Source organism: Herpailurus yagouaroundi, unplaced genomic scaffold, assembly GCF_014898765.1.
Source record: "Herpailurus yagouaroundi ecotype Mexico unplaced genomic scaffold, PumYag 160, whole genome shotgun sequence".
In the NCBI taxonomy this organism is placed as follows: Eukaryota; Metazoa; Chordata; class Mammalia; order Carnivora; family Felidae; genus Herpailurus; species Herpailurus yagouaroundi.
In genome coordinates, this window is record NW_024412401.1 from 53,752,281 (window position 1) to 53,765,856 (window position 13,576).

The window sequence follows — 13,576 nt, forward strand, 5'->3', positions numbered from 1 at the left end:
ATATACCCATTAGGTTCTGTTTGTATACTGCCTTGTATACATATTCCATTCCTTGTTGGGCTTTTGTTTTTCTTGTCTACTGATTCATCAATGTGGAAGAGGAGTACAGTGAAATCTCCTACAGTAATGAATCCACCATATCTTCTTACAGTTCTACCAATAACTGCATCATTTATTTTGAGACTATTTTAGCCACATATTACTTGTTTAAAAACACTACAGTCTCGATAAATTGTGTTTTTTGTTATTATACAGTAACCTTATCCCCCTGTCCAAATGTCTATTTTATTTGGTATAACACAATAGCTCCACCAGCTTTCAGCAAAATTAAAAAGGCAACCGACGGAATGGGAGAAGATATTTACAAATGACATATCAGATAAAGGGTTAGCATCCAAAATCTATAAGGAACTTACCAAACCTAACACCCAAAAAACAAATAATCCAGTGAAGAAACGGGCAAAAGACATGAATAGCCACTTCTCCAAAGAAGACATCCGGATGGCCAACCGACACATGAAAAAATGCTCCACATCACTCATCATCAGGGAAATACAAATCAAAGCCACAAGGAGATACCACCTCACCCCTGTCAGAATGGCTCACATTAACAACTCTGGCAACAAGAGGATGTTGGCGAGGATGCGGAGAAAGAGGCTCTCTTTTGCCCTGCTGGTGGGAATGCACACTGGGGCAGCCACTCTGGAAAACAGTATGGAGGGTCCTCAAAAAATTAAGAAGAGAACTACCCTACAACAACCCAGCAACTGTACCACTAGATATTTATCCAAGGGATACAGGGATGCTGTCTCGAGGGGGCACGTGCACCCCCATGTTCATAGCAGCGCTATCGACAATAGCCAAAGTATGGGAAGAGCCCAAATGTCCGTCAACGGATGAATGGATAAACAAGATACATACAATGGAGTATTACCCGGCAATCAAAAAGAATGAAATGTGGCCATCTGCAAGAACACAGATGGAACGAGAGGGTATTATGCTAAGCAAAATTAGTCAGAGAAAGACAAATATCATATGTCTTCACTCATAGGAGTGAAGATACAAAACAGATGAACATAAGGGAAACAAAAAGAATACAAAAACAAGGAGGGGGCCAAAACATAAGAGACTCTTAAATACAGAGAACAGAGGGTTGCTGGAGGGATTGTGGGTGGGGGGAATAGGCCAGATGGGCAAGGGGCATTAAGGAGGGCACCTGTTGGAACGATCACTGGGTGTTATACATAAGGGATGAATCACTGGAATCTACTCCTGAAATCCTTATTGCGCTAGATGCTAACTAACTTGGATGTACAATTTTATAAATAAATTAATTAATTAATTTAAAAAAAAACAATAGCTCCACCAGCTTTGATTAGGTCAGTATTTGCCTATTGATTGTTTTTCCTTCAACCTTTTTGCACCCTAAGTTTTACGTGTTTCTCTTGGAAACAAAACCACGGATTTTCTTTTGTAATTCAATCTAATCTGTGTCTTCACTGACAAATTCAGCCCACTTATGTTAAACACTGATATTCTTAAACCTGTTCATCTGTATGAACCATGTTTCTCTATTTCTTCTAACGCATTTTTTTTTTTTACCTTCTAAAGTAATTCATTACCTAGCTCCGCCCTTAACAAGATGAAAAGCTAGCCCACACGCTCTCACATCTTGCCTGCCAACCCCATCACGTTGTTACTACCCCGTCCAAGTTATTAGCGATAGATTCACTTTCTTCGAACTTAGCTGCTTTTATTAACAAGCTTTACCACAGCATCCAACCAACTTCTTACGCTACCTTCTCAACTCTTCTTTCTCTCGTGTCCCTCATCCGGCACCGGTCTAGCATCAGCAGCTCGGGCTGCCAACCACCAGTCGCATCAGGGAGGGGCCCTGCAGACTCAGTCGTGAAGCATCTGAGTGCCTGGCCCGGGTCCTGGTGCCCGGCTGGACCTCCTTCCTCTGTTGCTATGTGGCTCTAGAAGGCCAGTGCCGGAGAGCATCTGGCCGTACTGTCAGCTTTCTTTCACAGGCAGGGGAGAGTCTACTTTGTGCACAGGCCCGGACTCTGGTTCTCGGCCTTTCCTGGACTACACCCGGAGCTACTGTCATCCGGCGGAAACTGCGTGCTCAGCTACCAAGAGCCACCCGGACCTAGAGGTTTCCACCGTTTATCACGTGGTGTTTCTGCTGCACTGCTGGTCCCGAGAAACGCTTACCTTTTGAGGGGTGTGATTATACATTTTTAACGGTTCAATATTTTAGACAAAATACACACCGAAACCCTCTATTACGGCTCTCTCTACGTGCAAAAATAAAATATATCCTTTCATCGCCTACCACTCATACTCACCATTTCATTGGGATGGACCAGAAACAAATAAATGCCTGGATGTTTGTCAAAAACCTGAAAGGAGCAATTAGCTTGTTCCATCCGACAAAGTGCTTCAACACATAATTCGTCTAAATAGAAAAAACAAGACAGTAAATATGAGACATAAACCTTATCAACTTATCAAGAGTCCCTGAATCTGGCTCCTTCGGTTGTTCTGTAAGTAAATAAAAAGTTGTTCTTTTCCTTTTTTTTCTCAAATGAGGCATAAAAATGCTGATAACGTAAATTCAACGACAGTATTTACTCGCCTGGAAGACTAATCTTGTGTGATTGATCATAGTGTGCTCCTATGAACTACTGTGACTTTACCGGTATACATATATTTTTTTCTTACCCTTGGCCTAATTGTATCCATAGGTTATCTTCTCAAAAGTATGATTTTAAGTCCAATTCCATCAGCATTTTACATTTCGATCCACATGGACCTTACTTGGTACTGGCGTGACAAAGTGAGCCTTTCCCCCAAATGGCTATTGTGTCCTACTCTCGTTTACTGAATAATTCACTTTCTCCACTGCTTTGACATGCTCCCATCATCTAACACTAAGTTCCCCAAATATTCGTGGTTTATTTCTGGAGTCTATATTGTTCCACAAGTCCACCACCCCTGCTTGACTGTTCTAATTCCTGTTGCTTTATGGAAATGTCTACACGGCTCTTTCAGAAGCGTCGTGAATAGGGGCGCCTGGGTGGCTCAGGCGGCTGAGCGTCTGCCTCTTGATTTCGGCTCAAGTCATGATCCCAGAGTCCTGGGATCAAGCCGCGTGAACTTGCTTGAGAGTCTCTCTCTCTCTCCCTCCCTCCCCCTCTCCCTCTGCCCCTTCTCCACTGTTTGTGCGCTCGCTTGCTCACTCTCTCTCTCTAAAAAATAAAAAACACAAAAAGAAGTGTCTTGAACAGACTCATACCTTTACCCTACCCCTAATGAATCAACTTTACTTTGTCAAAGTTCAAAGAATATTGTCAGCGACGGTGGATGGCTTTTGTGGAAGAGTGTCGATAACTGGAAAAGCAGGAAGGAAGCTCTTGGGTATTGACGTTTTGTTTCTTGATCTGGGTGCTGGCTACATAGGTGTGTCCAGTTTGTAAAAACTCACCATTTATGTACTTTTCTTGGATGTAGTATTCATTAATAAATGTTTGAAAACGGACCTGTTAACATGTTAAACACAATTTACTTACAGTTTATTTAGAAAGAATTGATTTATCTAACCAAATCTTTAGATGTGCTTTTCAGTTTACTGAAAATTCAGAGAATAAAGACGTGAAATAACATCACCAGGAAGCCATCTGAAAAATCCAGGAAGTGCATTATTTCACAGGGCAACTATATGGTCTCAGTAAGTCAAGGCTATAGCAAAAAAAAAAAAAAAGTTTCTTTGTGTATGTATAAAAAGACTACTTTGTATTCAAAAATATGTACAAAATATGAGCCAATGCAATAGTGGTCCCTGAATGGATTCTTAAACAAAGCAGCCAAAACCACATTTTGCAAGTACTGGGAAAGTTTGAATACGGACTAGATACTAAATGATTTAAAGGTATTGTTATTTGGAAAAGAAAAAAAAAAAAAAAGGTACTGCCATTTTGTTAGATTGGACAGATCATGTAACGTCTTCACTTTTATGAGATTCACATTAAGAAATACAAATATAAATGACCTAAGTTCAGGCAGCCATGATATGCCATGCCGTAATAATCAATAAAAATTACTACAGACCAGTAGTTCTCAACCAGAGGCGATTCTGCCTCTCCCCTGCCCTGCCCTCTCCACGCTGCAGGGACACGTGGCACTAGGTGGACACAGTCTGGCTGTCCTAAGAGGGGCAGCGGGGGGAGCAGAGGGCTGCTGGCATCTAGGTGGTAGGGGCCGGGGAGGCTGCTGAACATCCCACAATGGACAGCACAGCGCCCACAACAAAGAAGCATCCAGTCCAAAACATCCATGGTGTCAACGTTGAGGAACTCTGCTATGGACAAATTACAAGAATGAAAACTAACTGAATGGGTAGAGGAGTAAATGTGTGATAAAGCAAATACAGCAAGATGTGAGCAACTGCAGAATCTATGTGGTGGGTCTGCGGTGTTCACCTGATCACTGGCTTTTCTCCGTGTATGGAAACTTCTATCAACAAAATGTTGGGAAAAAAAGATGAAGTATCTTAATGATCTGTTTAACGGATGTTCAATACAGATAAAACGGAGTTCCTGAAATTCTTAAAATAAGACTGATTAAACTTGTAGAACACCCAAGATACTCACTAACACGCTCGTGTAAAAGCAGATACGGATACTTCAGGATTTCAAGAAGAGGAACTCGAAGCTTATTTTCAAAGTCTTGGCCAGTGAAGTCAAACAGCTGTGCCTCTCCATTGTTGTCTACTATGTACAATTCATCATCGTCTCCAATTTCTGCCTTCATGGATTTTTCAAAATGATTTATGAGACGTAAGGTTTCTAATTCCCACAAAACCTATAGAGAAAGAAAAGTGGGAGGTAAGCTTTATATCTTATTATCCAAAAATACTGGATGTCACGATCTTTTTAGAAAGCCTTCCCCTAAGTATAAAACTTCAGAAGTTTCAAGAAGTAGACTACCACATTAGATTCATTTGAAGAAAAGTCACTAAACGTGGCCACTTTTATGATGTATGAGGCACATATGACATGAGGTGTGCAAAAACCGCTTTCATAAAGTTTTACTATAAACATAGCACTATGCTTTATCAGCTATTTAAAAGGGAACGAGGAGCGCCTGGGTGTCGGTTAAGCGTCCGACTTCGGTTCAGGTCATGATCTCACGGTTCGAGGGCTCAAGCCCCGCGTCCGGCTCTGTGCCGACAGCTCAGAGCCTGGAACCTGCTTCAGATTCTGTGTCTCCCTCTCTCTCTCTGCCCCTCCCCGCTCCCACTGTCTCCCAAAAATAAATAAAACATTTAAAAAAATTAAAAAAAAAAAAAGAAGTTTGCACCACGTACTCGTGAAAAAATGAAAAGAGAAAAAAAGAATCACCAATAAAAAAATAACCCAAGCCATTCAGACACTGTCAAATACACGGGCGTGAAAAACAAGAAAAAAAAAAAAAAGATGTAACACTGTCAGATATATGGACGTAAAGAACAAACTGGAAGCAAAAAACAAAAAAACCCCATACATCATCTCATCCAATTGTTTTAGATCCCAATGACTGAAAGCGAGGGATCACGAAAGTCGGCTGAGGTTTTAATTCCGTCTCATCAGTCAATCCTGTTTCCCGAACGCACCCAGCCGAGTTCGGGTTTCTCGTCCCCCTAGTTATCGAGCTCTGAAGCGTACCGTCCACCCGGCGCACGTTACCTCATGCAGGAAGGGCAGGTCGTCGCGTGCTTTGTGGTACTCGGCCACACACTCCAGGCAGTAGCAGAGGTCTTCGTCGGCTGTCTGAAATTCCCCGGCGTGGGTCCTGGACGCATAGCGCTTGAGGAAGTCAGCGGTGGAAATACCACCGGGCGTACACCAACAACATGTGCTCATTCTGCCCCTGTACGCAGAAAAGACGACACCTGAAGACTCCCGAAAAATGACACTTCGGGCCTTTCCGTGTGACCCTCCCCTTCGACTCAGAATGTGCCCCCGCCACCTCAAGAATGGTCCGCCGGCAGGCTTATCAACTGGGTCAACTCAAATCTGAGCCTCCTCTTAAAAACTTCATCTTTGGCACGTAAGAAATACGAGGAAATGAAAGCACTCTGCTAGTACAAAAACCAAACCAAAGCAATCCAAACCCACCAGCATGCAACACACGGATGTGCTACACAGGAAGCTCAAGACCACGTGGTACTGACGTTGAACCACGGAGACAAAGACGTACCAGTGCTTTCAAAGTATAGCTTTTGGAGTGTTCTCGTGATGTACTGGAGCCAAGTCAAAAGTTAAGGGAACCTTTCACATTCCTCGAAGACATGTTTTCGAGAAATCCGTGGAGACCTAAAAATCCGGAAGCATTGATCCACACCAGTCACAAAAACTCAGAGGCCTCTGTCTGGGTTAGAAAGTACAGACGCATGAATCTGCACATACGTGTGCATGAACCGCTGCACTGCTCGTCAATGCGCTGTCAACCGTAACAGCTAAAATGTTAACAACCTGTTGCTACTAAGTACAATCTTTGAGCTCTCCCACCTTCTGTCTGTGTGGTAATACCAGAGACTCCAGCATCCAAACTCACGAGAAAGGGTCCAGACAGAATAATTGTCCAAATCCTAGTCTCAAAAAGAGCAAACAGGAAGGTCCCAGGAAACCAGCGAAAAGCCCAAGAAGCACAGGTGTCGGAGGTTTAAATGAAGACGTACTAACGAGGCAGAGGTTCATCAGCACTACAAACAGCACGAAACCCTGTGGATGAGCAAACAGGACAGAAGCCCAAATCCCAAGAGCTCTCCAGCTCCAACGAGGTGTAATAAAGAGAAGACGCTGTATTTGCATCGCACACGAAATGGAGGTGAAAGTAAATACAAAGCTCACAATCAGTAAGCAGTATGTTATGGCTCAACAAGGACACGCGGTGAGCCTGGACGTACCTCAAAGTACTCAAAACACAAAAGGGCTCGGGCATGTCACAGGAACACAGGGGCCAACCCGAAAGAGCTCTGGATGGCCAAAGCTGAGACAATTTGATCAAAAACAAAAACCAAACAAACACCCACTGCAGTCTGTGGATTCTAACCCTCAGTCTAGACACACATGAATCCGTACAGACAGAAACGACTGGATGAATGAACAAAAGATGGGGGACCAACCGGACACGCAGAAGAACTCGCAATGATACATATAGACGCTCTGGGTTCCCAGAGGCGGAGCTTAACCCCACCCCATCTTGAGTGTGGGCCGGACTTGGTGACACAAGGCCCATGGAGAGGGTGTGGAAAGGGAGATACTGTAACACTACAGCGGACACACCTGGCAAACACACCCTCAACCAAGTGATCAGGGTTAACATCACAGGAGTTGACAGCCCCCCCACGTGAGGTACTAAGGAAGGAACTTCCGCTCTGGACAGTATGCTAGCTACCCCAAAACCCGCAACCCAGGAGAAAAACCCACCGGCCCAAAGTCAAAAAGATCTAAACAGCTGTCAGCCAGTCTGTAACAAAAGGAAGAAAACCACACCCAGGAGGAAGGAAGCAAGTCTTCTTTCCTATGAAAATGATCAGTCATTGGGAACTGGGCCAGGAAAACATCTAATGAGCCTGACCTTCAGAAACGGATGGAAACGAACTATCCAACGGATGTAAGATACAAGCTTCAAGGGGAAAAAGTTACAACCCCCACTGCAGACTGTATACTAAAAACTAAGCCTGTCTCCTAAGTGGATGGACCTAACTCATGCATTGTCATCAGGGGTGAAATCATCCTCAAGGAGATGAAAACTGGTTAGTGGGACACACACAAAAAAAATCTTGCTTTTTTTTTTTTTTAAATATGTAAAGCACAAAGATGCCTCAAGTACATAAAGGGATATACAATGTATTGGTGGTTTAAAATTAAGGGGAAATGCATGCGGTAGAAAGGTCTAAAGTTTCCTCTCAGGGAGGGAGAAGAAACAATAAAAGATTAAGAAAAATGACCCAAGTCATTGAATACCTGGGTACAGAAACCCAGCAGCGTGACGTTTTCAAATGCATCATCATCATAAAATTGAAGAGCGCAAAACGTCTGCTAACGGGAAATCAATGACACCTTGACGGAAATTTTATTTCACTGCTGAGGCTTTTCTGGCGTAATGCCAGATCCTAAAATAAGCTGGTTTTCAAAAAAAAATCCCTTATTTTCTTCTTACTTCCATGATTAAGTAATTATACATAAACGCATAAGTAGAATCGAATACGTGCATCTGTCTTGTGAATTTTTAAGATTAACTATTAATTGTACGCTTTCTTCACCCTTCTAAAAAGAACTCAGGGTGGCTTTCAACATTAAAGCTAAGGACGACATACAGAAATGGACATTTAGAAAACACACAGAAAACAACACTCAAAAGGAGGTATGGAAACCCATTTAGAAGAAAAGCTCACTACATCCTAGATTAGGAGTTTCCTGAAGAGCAAAAAAAATGAGTTACACAATCCTCATTTGAAAAATAAAAAAAAAGCATGCTGGCTCAGCTGGAGAATCCTGCCCTTTCCTAAACACTAATTCTAATTCCATTAGATTTTACTAATACCCACCCTGTGCAAGGGAGCTGCAAACTAGGGTAATACCAAGTAACACATTAGCTTTGCAGAATACAAAATTATGTTTTTCAAAGCAGAGTGTGTTAACTCTAAAAGGCCAATATCATAATATTATAAGTTAAAAGTCTTCACAAACTGTTTTTTCCAGTGATCTATTTCAGTGTGGGGAGTGAACTGAGAAGCAGATCTAAGAACAGAAAGTGAAACTCTGGAGAATTCTCAAACCTCACTTGCCTCAAGCAGGATTCCTGCAGTCAATTGAAAACTTTGAAAAAAAAAAAATTAGGGTCTGAAGTACAAATAAAATGCTGTGACTTAAAAATAATTAGCAGTTCAAAAAAAAGGAAGAAACTTTCTACTAAGAACATTAAGGAGACTTCGGTATTTCACTCACTCACAGAGCTAGCCTATTTCCTTCCACACCCCAGAAAGCAGAACTAAGTTTTCTTGCTTGCCATATAACAGATGGGTGCCACGGAGTCTAGAATACAGAAAACAGTGCTATAGAGCATGTCAACAACAGAAAGTGTTTCCAGATTCCTCTGCAAAGGCCATAAATGGGTGGTTACACCCCCAAATCTAAAATTATCATCGGCCTGAGCATCTAAATGGGGTATATATATAAACTAGTTTTTCTTTTGGGAGAAAACCTGTTGGTAGATGACCATAAATCCTTGAAGTTTTTGCCCAACTCAGTCCTTCTGGAAGGCCTGAGTTTTGTTCATTTCATCCGATTTTAACTGCTTGGAACTACGACTGAGCCACAGATGGTGGTGCCCGAGGAACCCTCAAGCTGCAGAACAGACGTTAAGAGCCACCCTCGGAGCCTCAGAAAGAGAACTGATTCGTCACTAACACAGGATGCTTCTCCAGGGCTACAGACCGACTTTCCAAAGACCTGCCTTGGGGACATCATTTCTCAGTATTAGCTGGCCAGACACCTCAAACGACAATCACTTTCCTCTACCTTACCGAGCTAAACGTCTTGCAAAAGTAATCTGGATTTGTCTGCTTAATAGCTCCCTGGCAATCTGGCTTCTACCCTTACATTTCACTGCATGCTTTCCCAGAGTCCCTAGTCATCTCTGTATCACCAAATGCAACAGAGTTTTTCTCTGCCTCCTCTAAAGCATATAAAAATTCTGACCATGCATTCTTTAGCTAAGACAGCACACCATTCGCCTTTCACTTCCTCTACCCAATCTCCTTCACGGTCACTTCTTCCTTTGTTCCCCTTCCAATATCAGTTTCCAAAGGCTTGCCTCAGGACTCTCCATCCCATTTCTCTTTCTGGGTGACCTAATTCAAACCACTTTTTCCATTACTACCTGTAACGGAAGAAAGTATGTAAAACTCTCTCTCAGTGCGACACTTAGCTGTAATTTAGGCACTCAATAAACAATGCCGGCCTAGCCTACAGTCTCGCAGATACATTCAGTATCCAACTGCACAGAGTTGGCATCTCAAAGACAAAGACAGAAGGAAATCCTTCCCTTAAACCCGTGATTCACCCTATATGCTCTCTACTTGTGACATTACCGTCCCTTGTTTTCAAAGACAATGACCCTAGATGTCCTCCCTTAGCATCCATCTTCAAGTCCATAGTCTCCCTCCTTAAATGTATCTACGCTTTATTCCCAGCGATGCTGCCATCCCCTTAATAGGATATATTTTCACCATTTGTCTGGATTGCAGAAGCCTAAATAAATAATGCTTCTGGCTCTTATTTCATCCACCACCAATTCTTCCCCCAGCATACTGCGGAAGGGGAAAGCAAAAACTGACCTTTCAACTCCCCCAGTTTCGGGATAAAATTCACATTTTTTGACCTCACTGCAGAAGGCCCTCCGTTATCGGGCTTCGGCATCTCTCGCGGGGTCCCCCCCCCCCCCCGCTCTTCCTAAAATGGGGCAGGGTGTTTGGCCTTTCCTGCTTTCAGAGAAGCTTGCACTGAACACCCAACCTTCGCAGCTCTGCCTGGCGCTCAACCCTCAATGCACATCAGACTCAGCAAAGGAACTTCAAAAAAAGAGGAGATAAATACAACTCAGATTCGGGTTTTTAAAAACACCTCAGCAGTGATTCTGAGAAAATCTGAGAGCCTCCCGTGTGCAATCAATCCCTGTACGTCATCACATCTGAGGGCTTATCTGACCCATCCTCCCTTCCACTCTGACGCTCCTACCCTCTCAGGACTTGGCACATCTCAGGGCACTTGCCTGCGCTGAGTCGAGCTGTTCACTTTTTGTCTCCCACCTCTACCACACATTTGCTGCCTCCCCACCAACTGTGGGTCTGGAGCACGGATCTGCTTTGCAGATTTTTACTCCGGTGCCTGACACCTATTCAGGGATTGAAAACCATCTTAGATGTTGGCTTAAAAAATAATTACCTGGGCTAACGGTCTACAGAGAAGTGATCCTCTCGGTGGAGATTCCTAGGCTTATTTGTGAATGGGTGAGGATTTGCACTCATGTATACCCAGACTCTGGACCCAAAAGAACATTTCTGAAACAGGACGGGCGAGGGGGAAGAAAAGGAACAAAACTGATGAAGTGGTTTTTATACTCCATCCGGGTTTCATTCACGTCCACCCTATGAAGTCGGGCCAGACGGTACCAATCGGACAAGCGGCTCAGGCTCAGACAGCCTGCCCGTGAGCACCCAAATCTGCAGAAGTGGTGCAACTGCGCTCCTGAGCCCACAGGACGCTCGCTGTCCCCGCGCACGGAACGGCTGGGCACTTCGACAAACAGCCCCCAAATCAGCACCAGCGGGTAGATTCAGCCCTCGGCCCGGAACTCGTGTCCGCCACTCCAACCGGAGCACTCCTGCTCCTAACGGGGGAGGTTCTTCCCCTACGAGCCCCGCACCCGGTGTCCTGCGCGCCGAGCCCGTCTCGGGCCCATCGCAGCTAACCCCGAGAGGCGGGGCGGCGGACAAAGCCCCCCCCCACCCCCGGGCAGTGCGCTCCAGCGCCTTCAGGTGGGGAGGGGAGGACTCGGGGGAGCCATTCGGGAGCAGCACTCTCTCCCGAGGGGGAGGAGGACCCCGGGGCAGCAGGACGGGGCTTTCTCCGGCGAGCCCCCGACTCATCCCCCAAAGGAACTACGCAGTGTCCGGGCCAAAAACAGCTCGCACGACACCGCGGAGGAGACAACGGCGGGGGACGGGGCAGGGATCCAGACGCCCGGGACCCCGGGGTGCAGGAGGCACCAGGGGGCGGGCTGTCCCCGCCCCCCTCGGGTCGCTGCCCCCCCCCCCGGGGAAAGGCCCCCCCCCCGCGCCGCCCCTCCCCCACCCGCCGCCCGGGCCTGACGCGCCGCGACGGTTACTCCACGAGGCCCCGCGCGCACCTCACGCCCGCCGGGCCCACAGCCTCGAGCCCGCCGCGCTCTCCTCACCCCGCTCGGCCTCGCTTCGGCCGCTAGCCCACCTCCATGCCTCGGCTCAACAGTCGGCCGAGGGCGGATGTGCGGGCCCGCACCCGAGCGCCTCCGTTCCCACCCGGCCACCCAACCCGGCAGCGCCGCACGCCGAGGCCCCGCCCCTCCCCCGCGCGCGGCGTCGGCCGAACGCAGGCTCCGCCCCGCCGCCTTCTTGTTTTGGTGCGCGGAGGGGCGGAGCACGGGAAGAGACGCACCGCGGCTCCGCCGGGAGGCAGAAACGCCTGGCGCTGATGTCACTTCCGGGATGCCGGTTCCGGCCAATCGGGAGCGCCCTGCGGGGGGGGAGGGGCGTCGACTGCGGTGCGCTGAAGCTGGTCCCGTCCAGGACTCCCTTCCGGTCAGGGTCGGACCCCGACGCGCCTAGCCCCGGGGCGATTTAGGCCTCTAGCCTGTACCCTTTAACGGTCGTTCCCTTTTCTGATCTTTGCAACGCCCCGGGCGTTTCAGCACGGTGTGTTACAGATTGAGGGGGATTTTTTTTTTTTCCTTTTAGATTTCCTTAAATTCTTAAAATATAATACGTTAATCAACACCTAATGGGGAGAGGGAGTTCATACTACGGGAAAGGAGTTCACGAAGTACCGTAACAGCAATCACCACCGGAGAGCCTGCCTGGTTTCTACCGCCTGCCACTGACCTGGAGGAAGAGAAGCCGCCCCTGCCTCGATTGAGGGCAGAGGCGGAAAAGCGGGAGAGGGACAGGGGCCGACCAGCACCACCGAGGCCGGAGCTGCGGCTGCGGTCCTGCCTCCGGGACCTGTAACCGAAGACTGAGTGGGCGGCGGAGGGGGCGGGGCGAGGAAACTTATAGCGAGGGGGGCGGGGCTTGTGGGACCTCGCGCAAGCTCGCGCGAGGCCAACGACCGTTGCTCGCCTGGTTTCTCGAAGCTTCTGTAGCGTGCGGACAGTCGGCTGTAGCCACACGAAGCGCTTAGGTCACACAACTGTTTCAGACCGTACTCGTTATGTGTACGTCCTCACTGAAGGAGTGTGTTTACGCAATACTTGTTTGAAATGAGAATCTGGAGGGCTATTGGGGGAAGAAATTATTTTGAGAGATGAACAAAATGGTAAAAGTCACCGGGATTTTGTACTTCCCTGACATCACCACTGTTAGGTAGATCCTTGCAGAATGCATTACTTAGGTTTTTACCAAAGTTGACATATGAAAGAGTTTTATCTTTAATTTTCTAAACGTTTATTTTTGACAGAGAGAGACAGAGCACAAGCTGGGGAGGGGCAGAGAGAAAGAGAGAGAGACAGAACCCGAAGCAGGCTCGGGGCACTGAGCTATCAGCACAGAGTCTGATGCGGGGTTCGAACTCAGGAACCATGAGATCATGACCCGAGCCAAAGTCGGATGCTTAACCGACTGAGCCACCCAGGCACCCCTGAAAGAGTTTAAAAGTGCCAAACTCCTCTCCACCCTGCTAAGGGACAGAAGACAGAAGACTACCTGGGATCCTGAACAGGGTGTGGGTGGGGGGTTGTAGGGGGGGAGAAAGGGGTTGGGGGAGTG

At 46.7% G+C, this 13,576-nt stretch overlaps 1 protein-coding gene across 7 annotated transcripts in view; it reads right to left on the reverse strand.

Moving 5' to 3' along the window:
- SETX (senataxin) overlaps positions 1-12,812 on the reverse strand; it is a 65,583-nt gene extending 52,771 nt beyond the window's left edge. The window contains exons 1-5 of one of the 7 annotated variants that reach the window (XM_040482715.1): positions 11,965-12,134; positions 11,001-11,116; positions 5,733-5,916; positions 4,659-4,869; positions 2,355-2,464 (exon numbers count right to left, since the gene is read on the reverse strand). In XM_040482715.1, the coding sequence (XP_040338649.1) occupies positions 2,355-2,464; positions 4,659-4,869; positions 5,733-5,909 (498 nt within the window). In that variant the 5' untranslated portion in view covers positions 5,910-5,916; positions 11,001-11,116; positions 11,965-12,134. Of the gene's footprint in view, positions 1-2,354; positions 2,465-4,658; positions 4,870-5,732; positions 5,917-6,246; positions 6,376-11,000; positions 11,117-11,964; positions 12,139-12,694 lie in introns of those variants that run through there. The other 6 variants (XM_040482718.1, XM_040482716.1, XM_040482717.1 and 3 more) reach the window with 6 other exon arrangements.
- Between the last annotated feature and the right edge of the window lie 764 nt (positions 12,813-13,576).